At 44.8% G+C, this 9,088-nt stretch overlaps 2 protein-coding genes across 3 annotated transcripts; both read left to right on the top strand.

Annotated features, from left to right (window-relative positions):
• Positions 1–73: 73 nt before the first annotated feature.
• UFD1 (ubiquitin recognition factor in ER associated degradation 1) lies at positions 74–7,269 on the top strand. 2 transcript variants are annotated; one of them, XM_061370822.1, is made up of 12 exons: positions 74–170; positions 566–698; positions 1,439–1,471; positions 2,293–2,414; positions 2,762–2,892; positions 3,294–3,366; positions 4,044–4,112; positions 4,645–4,710; positions 4,994–5,041; positions 5,386–5,474; positions 6,210–6,291; positions 6,693–7,269. In XM_061370822.1, the coding sequence occupies exons 1-12, from the start codon at positions 168–170 to the stop codon at positions 6,765–6,767; spliced, it is 924 nt and encodes a 307-aa protein (XP_061226806.1). In that variant the 5' UTR covers positions 74–167; the 3' UTR covers positions 6,768–7,269. The 2 variants fall into 2 exon arrangements, with proteins under 2 accessions (XP_061226806.1, XP_061226807.1); XM_061370823.1 differs by lacking the exon at positions 74–170 and having other exon boundaries at positions 571–672.
• A 448-nt stretch (positions 7,270–7,717) lies between these two features.
• CUNH22orf39 (chromosome unknown C22orf39 homolog) lies at positions 7,718–8,819 on the top strand. The gene is made up of 3 exons (XM_061370821.1): positions 7,718–7,747; positions 7,825–7,992; positions 8,642–8,819. The coding sequence occupies exons 1-3, from the start codon at positions 7,724–7,726 to the stop codon at positions 8,765–8,767; spliced, it is 318 nt and encodes a 105-aa protein (XP_061226805.1). The 5' UTR covers positions 7,718–7,723; the 3' UTR covers positions 8,768–8,819.
• Positions 8,820–9,088: the final 269 nt, after the last annotated feature.

Raw genomic sequence — 9,088 nt, 5'->3', positions numbered from 1 at the left:
TGCACGCTGGGAGGGGCAGCGCGGCGGGGCAGGGCCGTGGGGTGGGGCCCGCGGCGGTGGCCGGAGCCCCGTCAGGAAAGGGGGGAGCGAGCGTTCGGCCTGCGTCTTGTCCTCCGGCTCTTGCGGGGAGCTCGAGCGTTGCCGCTCCGCGGCTCAGCACCGCCGCCATGGTGAGGCTCCGGGAGCGGCCGTGGGAAGTGTCGAGTCACGGCGGGCGGGAGGGCGGCTGGGCCCCTCGTTCCTTCGCTGGCAGCCCGCTCGCGGAGGCCGTTTGTGAAGCCGGCGAGCGCCAGGCTGAGGGCCGGCGGGTGTCGGTGTCTGTGCCGCGAATCGCCGCCCGTGTGCGGGGTGTGTTGGGCAGGCCGAGTGCGCTGCGTCCATTTTGTGTCCCCGCGCAGCGCCGAGCGCACAGCCCTTCCCCGGGCTCTTGTCACGGGAGAGACACCGTATGTCTCTGAACGGAGTTCTAGCTAAACTTCAGGACACGGCAGTGAGAGCTGTAGCACTTCAGTGCGCTGTTGATACCTATTAATGCCGCCTTCTCTTTCTGTGTTTTTTCCTCCAGTTCTCCTTTAATATGTTCGATCACCCCATCCCTCGGGTTTTCCAGAACCGCTTCTCAACCCAATACCGCTGCTTTTCAGTATCCATGCTTGCTGGACCTAATGACAGGTCAGATGTGGAGAAAGGCGGGAAGAGTATGTGCATGTTTTATTTTGACTAATAACCTGTTGGAAGAGTGTTTGTGAATAATGTCAAGTAACACAGCTTTTGGCCAAAACTCCAGGAACATCGTTGAGCGGCACGGAGATGTGCTGTTGGCACTGTGGCTTGAGCTAGGAGAGCGCCCTGCGTGGGGCTTTAAGGAAGAAGAGGGAGGGTTCATCTTTTTTCTCATGACTCTGTAATTAACGAAACTTACCAAGTGAGTCTGGGTTTATGAGCATTAGAGGAAGACATTCTTCTCTTTTAAAGCCTCTCGTTAAAATCTTGGATCCATTATAAGCCGTAGAAATTTCTAATCAAAGGCTTCCTCCCCCTAAGTTGTACTTAACTGGAGCAAAAATAATAGATTGGCCAAGTTAATTTTCAAGCTGTTAGACTAATCCTGTGCTGTTTTGACTTGGCATCGATTTAAGAGAACCTGTAAGCCCAAGTAAATAAAATTGCATTTAGGAAATGTTTCCTTTAGTACTGGGTATTGTACAAACTTCTCTCTCTCTCTTTTGTTTATTAAATTCTGAACTCTCCATGCCAGCAGATATATTTGTCATGACTGATTCTACTGAAATCTTTGGCTCAGAAATTAGTTTGCAGGAGATTTTAGAATCTCCTTTTCTTAGGGTATTTTAGAGAAAGGACTGATAAAGCTGCATATTATATACTCTTTTTTAAAGACATACTTTTCCTAATCTTACGTTCTTATTCATTTTTGCAGTAATAATGCCACCGTCGGCTTTGGATCAACTCAGTAAGTGGATATTTTATTCTGGAATAACAACATTAAAAACAAGACCAAATATGTAAGAAAATACCACAGTATTTTAATTAAGTCTGACTAATGAAGAGAATACGAGAGTAATTAGTTCAAAATAGGTATTTCGGAAGTATTTTGTTTGTCAGAATTCATGGGGCTTGTCTGTCTTCAAGTACAGACATCTGAAGTGTTGGACTACCTGAAGCATGAATCAATATTTAATAACAGCATACTTAGTAAAATGGTTATGGTTAATCTAGTAAATTCTTAATCTCAACCTGCTTGTTCTGGATGCTGTTGTTTGGAGCAAACAAAATTAAAGGCAAAATAAGTTACAATTAACTTTGAAATGGAGGAAAAAAGGTAACTGAATCAGTGATATAAATGGTCTTTATTTGTCCTTTTAACTAAGGTTCCCCCACCCCAAGTTTTAGCCTTAATAGAATTTCTTTGAGAAATTAGTTTACTGAGGTTTTAAAGTAGGCAAGGCCTCTTAAAAATCATTATGTAGGAGCTACCTGATAATAGCACAAGGACATAATAGTAACAGATCCCTCTGCTGTTACCTGCTGTCTGATCGTCTCTGAGCTTGGGGAAATGTGGAGAGGCATTTAAAGCTCTAAGTGTGATGGTGAGGAAGTATTTGTGTATCTGCATTCTCTCCTGGATTTATAGTGAACAACTGGGATAATGGTATGAGGGGAATACTCTCCTGTAGTCTGGCCCATTCTCTTGCCCATATTCAGTCTCTGAAAGCTTCAGAAAGAGCTTCAGTGGCTCTTAGCAAATAAAATTGTTTTCTTCTTTCTCACCAGGCCGACTTAATATCACTTACCCAATGCTGTTCAAGCTGACCAATAAAAACTCGGACCGAATGACACACTGTGGAGTGCTTGAATTTGTGGCTGATGAGGGCATATGTTACCTTCCACACTGGGTGAGTTGTCTCAGGTTGAACTGTCAAAACCTGAAGAGTAGGATTAGTGAGTTGCCAGTTTAATATTAAAGAGGCAGAATGTTTCCTGAAAGTGTATTTGCCAGTCATGTTCCTACAACAGCTTTCAGGCACAGCTTGGATTTCCCTCCATGAGAGTTTAACTAAACCAGCAAAGCAGACAGCTTTTTAAGATGCACCTGACTGTTCTTCCTGAAATTAAACTGTGGTAAATTGGTGCATTTTGAGGAAGATGGTAGCCCCAGCAAAAATGGGTATATTCAAGGAAAGAGCATTAAAAAGATCAGTTGTGATAATAGTGGTTTGTGTCTTTGTTTTCACACTTGCAGATGATGCAGAACTTGCTTCTGGAAGAGGGAGGCCTGGTGCAAGTGGAGAGCGTTAATCTTCAAGTTGCAACTTACTCAAAATTTCAGCCACAGAGTCCAGATTTTCTTGACATCACCAATCCCAAAGCTGTGTATCCTTCTGTTCTGTTATGGAGCCAGCGGGCAAAAGTTTTTCCCAAATTTGAATGATGAAGCAGAGCTAGCTTTTCAGGTGTGGCTTATACTCTTCTAGTAGTAGGTAACTACTACAGCTCCTTCTGAAAACAAAAAAGAATGGATAGCTTATGTAGAGAAATGCTGCCAACTGCTGGCACAACGTGTACTGAAATGAAGAAGCATGAATCTTGACTTGAAGTCCAATGAGTCTGCATGTCCCTTTAGAAGAACTCATGCAGCCTAATGCTTCCTAAAAGGCTATGTACAATACTTATGACTTTTAAATGACATTTGAGAGATAAAGGATCAGAGTTGTATAGATTGAGGCTTTGATGTTGCATTGAAAACAGATGTTTCATCTTAACATACTTCACAGATTAGAAAATGCATTGAGGAACTTCGCTTGTCTGACTACTGGAGATGTTATTGCCATCAACTACAATGAAAAGGTACTGTATACAGGACCAGTCCATGCAGGTTTTGTTTGGATACGTCAATTTGAGGAAACAAGTTCTGTTCCATGTAAAAAAGCACACTGTAGGCTGTGACCACAAGTACATCTTGTGAATGGATTTTATAGTTGAGTATTTTTGGCAGCACATGTGATCACTTGGGATTGTAGTCTAAGCTCTGTTGTTGCATGGTGGTGCTAAAACTATCAACAGAGCTGTGCAGTGTTTGTGAGAAGCAATCCCAGATAGTAGATTTTGCAGTCAGTTTTCTGTTGGAAGAGGAAAGGGTCAGCTAAGTCTTCTCCTGAGCTGCTCTTCAGACTGGTTTTTGATTCACAAGCAAAACAAACACTTGTGCTGTTGGTAATTTTGAAGTCTGTCCCTTGCATGTATTGTAAATTCATAATTTGCTTCTAGGAATGCAGATTATAGTAAGAGTGTAGTAAGTTACAACAAAAAGTAGTTTCTTTAGCTCTAGCATATAGCAGTCTTCTAAGCTAAAAAATCTTTGTTTTCAAGTTCTGTAGAGACCCTGCAGTATTCAGTCCTCAACCTAAAGAGCACTCGCTTCCATTTTCTGGAAGCTCTCTGAAGGGAAAGGTTTAGATCGGGTTTTTTTGTATGTAAGTTGAGCTGTTTCATGTGCAGCCTTAAAATACTCATTACTGTTTCAGATCTATGAGCTTCGGGTGATGGAGACCAAACCGGATAAAGCTGTGTCCATCATAGAATGTGATATGAATGTAAGTTAAAGCTGATGTGGAAAGTCTGCTTTTACTGTGCCCTCCCAGAAGGAGAGGGCATCTTGTTCAGTGATAGCACTGAACACTGAGCACCTCTGATGCTGCAGGAAAGATAAAATCAGATGAGACAGGGAAGATGACGCATTTGACAGTACCCCATATATCTTTGTAACCACAGCTGTAGTCTAGAGCTGCGCTTTGTGTACTGTCAGGTGACTGTAGTGCCTAAAATATAATGTTTAGCTTCAACGTGTTTTATAGCAGAGTTTTATTTAATAGCCTTGTCTTGATTCAAACTCCGATGATGTTGTGTGGTGCTGTGTTACTGCACTGTTTCAACTACATGCTAACACCTGTTCCTAAGAGGCTTAGTCTTTTTAGTTCCGAGTTAGAATGTTGGGCAAACAAACCTCAGTTCTTTCTAGATCAAATGGAATGATGGTTTGTGGAATTTTGAGGGGTAGCAGTGTAAAGATTATGCTTAAAAGAAAAATACCAGTCATGCTTATTTTCATGCTTCTTGTGTAAATAGGTGGATTTTGATGCTCCTTTGGGGTACAAAGAACCAGAAAGAGCTGCACAGCATGAAGAAACCACAGTAGGTTAAGCTTCTGTTCTTCAAAAATGTATTCCCTAGAAGTCAACCCTGCTTGTGATGGTGCAGTGCACAACAATGTATTTTTTCTTCCTGAAAAGATTAAGACTAAGCTTTACTTACCAGATGCTTTTGCTTGTGTTGATTAGGAGATGGCTGTCTACTAAGTGTTGTTTTGGAAAGGGATTGTTGTGAAGTTTTTTTTTATCAGAAATACGTGGAACTGTTTTTGTGTATTCTGCATATCACAACATGAACAATGAACTAACTTGCGTTTGCCTCGCAGGATGTTGAAGCAGACCACAGTGGATACGTGAGTGATGTAGGATTTCGTGTAAGTCCCCTATTTCTGATAGCTTATGAATGTTGTAGAATGGTGAGGGGAAGTGGTTCCAAACAACTGCAAGACAGTAGTACCTGTTTATCATTTAATTGGCAACTATCTGTGGGTGTTACAGCCAGTAACAGTATGACTTCCTGTCCTTAAATGACAGTCTTTGAATGGGAGACTGAAACATACTCTTCCACTCACAGTCCATCAGCTTATATGTACCAAGAAGAAACATGCTGAAACAAGTAATTCAATAAAAGTTATAGTAAGATTTGGAGGATACAGTATCCTTGTGCAGTGTTCAAATACAGGATACAGTTAAATTAAAACTCATTCTGTATATGCAGGCGTTTTCTGGTTCTGGGAACAGGCTGGATGGCAAGAAGAAAGGAGTTGAGCCCAGTCCATCACCAATTAAACCAGGAGACATTCGAAGGTACGTCTGGGATCACTGTTTGAGTGGAGTTTATTTTATTTCCTGCTCCTGCAGTGTAAACAAGCTGTTTTCATCCTAAATTTACATTTAGAAAATGACCTAATATTTTAGACTGACTGTGAGGTCCTTGTCTGCTTAAGATGCAGATCCTAAATTAATGTTGCTAAAACTCAGGTTATATGGAAGACAAACAGGGAGAGGCAGCAGGTCTGGACTGGGCTGAATCAAGCAATGCACAGACCCCTGCTGATGTAGTCAAGTGAAATGTGTCAGAGTGGAATTTTCTTTGAGTTGGGTGGATAATCAAAGCCATGTATGCGTTTGTGTGGTGCGGGTTTTTGTGTGTGTTTGATTTCCTACAAGGACATTTAGAAATTCAGACTTGGTGAAAGTGTGCAGGTACATGGTTTCTGTGGTGTTTTGTCACTTACACTTGTCACAATGAAACTTGAACCCTTGTGGAAAACAAGTCTGTGGCCCTTTGGAAACCACAGGCCACATGGAAACATGCCCAGAGCCAGGCTGCTACAGCAGCTCCAGTATCTGATCATTTACTTCATGCAATGTGTGCCTGCCTTCAGGAAGTAATTCAGTGGTTTAACTCTAGGATTACTTAGTAATGAAAATTTGCAGTAGTGTTGGTGCAATATGGAAAGACACGGAATAGGTCTCATGGTGTTCAGTTGGATGGAAGGTAAAAAACTTTTTCCATAACATTTTTATGCTCTTTTCCAGAGGAATTCCCAACTATGACTTCAAGATTGGTAGGATCACATTCATTAGAAACTCACGTCCCCTAGTTAAGAAAGTCGAAGAGGTAAATCAAGTTGTATATTTCCCAATTTGCACAGAACTAGAACACCAGAACTGCTGCCCAAGTTTGTGGTTCCTCTCTCCATACCTGATTCTTCATTGCACATTCCTCTTAAAAAGTGGTTTGAGTTAGGTGAAAGCAACCTCCAATACCCTTGCTTACTGATGTAAAAAGATTGACCTGATATAAGTTTAATAAGCCAGGCCAGTTTCTTTTGGCTCAGAGGTCCCTGAAATGCTTGTATTTTGAGGGAGAAAGGGGTTATTAAGTAGATTAAGGATGTGAAACGTCAACAGTCAGTTGCTGCTCTGAGGGAGTGTTCTTTCTAATGATTGTTCAGCTTATATCATGCACAAGCAGTGACCAACGAGGTAACAACCTTTTTCCCTCCTTTCTTTTTCCAGGATGAATCTGGAAGCCGGTTTATTGCCTTTTCAGGAGAAGGCCAGTCCCTGCGCAAAAAGGGAAGAAAACCCTAAGTTGTGGTACTTTTAGTCGGTTAGGAGGAAAATAAAGCAATTGCAGCATATTGGATCTTAGTTACTACAGTTGAGAGGAGAGGGCACACAGGAACACTTTTACTGGTTTGGTTTCATGTTTAAAACTGGAGTTGTTGGACTGTCTTAATTTTCAGTTGGAAATTAAGTTGAAAGTAAGTTCTAGGAATTCTGAAAGAATGTTTTGTATGTGTTGTAAAGAGGGAGAAGTTGACCTTGGATAAACCTGAGAGATAAAACCAAGGTCTACCTTACTAGAAGGCCTGTTCTTAGACTGTATCCTCCCCTTTTACATCCCGAGCAGTGATGGTCTCACATCGCTCTGTGCTTGGTATTTTCCTCCCTCTGTATGCATTTTGCCACAATTTCCGGTAAGCTTTTTGGTGTGGTGTAAACCAAAGCAGATAGTTTGGTGTTTAGGACTTTTGTGCAGGGACTCTTTGATCTTAGCTTCAGGTGTTGGGTTATAAATCATTCTAAGCAATCTCCCTGTAACTGCTTTTTATATTTATAATTAATAACATGCCTTTTTGATAGTTCAGATAAATAACGTACTGTACTATCTCGTGGCACATGTAGCAAGTGGCAGACCCAGCTTTGCTGCCTGGTGCTGGGTAATGCCGCAATGCCCCGGGCAGCCTTTCGACGGCTGCGTGTCGCTCCTGAGCCGGGTGCAGGCCGTGCGCTCCGTCCCGGCGGGCGAGTAAAGGTTCTTCGGTGACCACCGTGCGTCCCGTGTGCTGATTCCCGGGACAGCGAGCGGGCTGCGCGGATGGGTGGAGTGCGGGTCACGTGGCGTGCCCAGCGGCCAGCTATTGGCTCGCAGGCCCTTGGGGTGGGGAGAAAGGGTTGCCGGGTTGTGTCGCCCGTCGCCATTGGCCGGAGTCGGGGATCTACTTGCAAAGAGCGGCGGGGATTGGTGGCGGGGTGGTGGCAGTATGGCGGACGGCGGGACCTGGAGGGTAAGCGGGGAGGCGGCGGCTGGGGCGGCAGGGCGGGCCGGCAGCGGGGCTTATCCCGGTTTCTTGTCCGCCCGCAGCCGCCGCGGTCGTGCGAAGACTACTGGTGGGAGTGGAAGCACTGCCGCGGGCTGCGGCACGCCTTCCACCACTACTACGCGCACGGGGAGCTGCCGACCTGCGACCGCTGGCGGGAGGACTACGAGGCCTGCCGCGCCTGGGAGAAGGGCCGCGCCGCCGCCGCGCAGGTACGGCCCGCATCGAGCGGCAGACGGTAGCGGAGGTTGCTGTGCCGCCCGGGCCCCTGCGGGCACCGCGTACGGGCTCTGTAGGCAGGTGCCTGAGAACTGCGCAGCTGCCTGTGGCGAGGGGTGCCGGCGGTCAGGGAACGGGGAGGGGCTGGAGCAGCGGGTGTTCGGTTGGGGTGGAGGCGGGTAAGCTGGTCTGACATCCCGCGGGAGCAGTGTCAAGTTCTGTAAAAGCTCTTGATTGCAGTTCCTCCAGCGTTCCCTTCCTCATAACGAAAGTTGCCTTATTACGGGCAAAAAGTATTCCTGGGACATCCAGAAATGCTCCTCTCTACAGCCCCATGAACACTGTGGATGGGAGTCCTTCAGCACAGGCTGCAGCATAACAGCCTTTCAGCTCCATCGGACAGCTGGCAGGGATGGTAGCACATAACTGGCGATTTTTTTGTGATGGAGGAGTCAGAGGCAAAATTGTAAATGTGATGTAGTTAAAAGTTTGTATGCTGGCCTGCTTAGATAGTATTTGGCAGTTCTGTTCAAGTATGATAAATTTCAGGTCCTCTTTTTATCTCAGTCACAGCAAGAAATAAGCTGTGTGATACTGGAACATCCACCACTGTAGCGGTAATGTTCTTGTCTTGTACTTCAGGAAGCTTTGTGCAAGAGTGAAAGAGCTCGAGTCATGGAAAACCAGAAGTATGCTCCAGTGTGGACATTCAGGAAGAGCCCACCCCGGGACTGGTATCTTCCACTTGACCAAGACAAACCAAATTAGCGAGACTGCTTTGCTGTGTTTGGTCAGTAATGCAATACACAATGCACAACTATGCTGGGTATTTTCCTTTCCTTCCATGTCATGTTGAAATGATGTAACTGTAGCTCTGCCCTGGCAATACTTCAGTGCTCATTCATAAACAGAGTTCACTTAAACACCCTCTGCTATTTAAGGGGAGAACTGAGGTGCTTGATTTCATTCTGGTCTCTTACTGCTGTCTCATGCTTTAGGTTTTCATCTCAGCACCTTGGCGGGGAACTCCTATGTCACTGCATACATGATCTAGCTCCTCTTGCTAGGCCAGCACCTCTTCCTCTTGCA

Source organism: Neopsephotus bourkii, unplaced genomic scaffold (assembly GCF_033783945.1).
Source record: "Neopsephotus bourkii isolate Nb327-2 ecotype Australia unplaced genomic scaffold, CSIRO-AGI_Nbou_v1 NB_1542, whole genome shotgun sequence".
NCBI classification, from domain to species: Eukaryota; Metazoa; Chordata; class Aves; order Psittaciformes; family Psittacidae; genus Neopsephotus; species Neopsephotus bourkii.
This window is presented reverse-complemented; position numbering and strand designations above follow the sequence as displayed.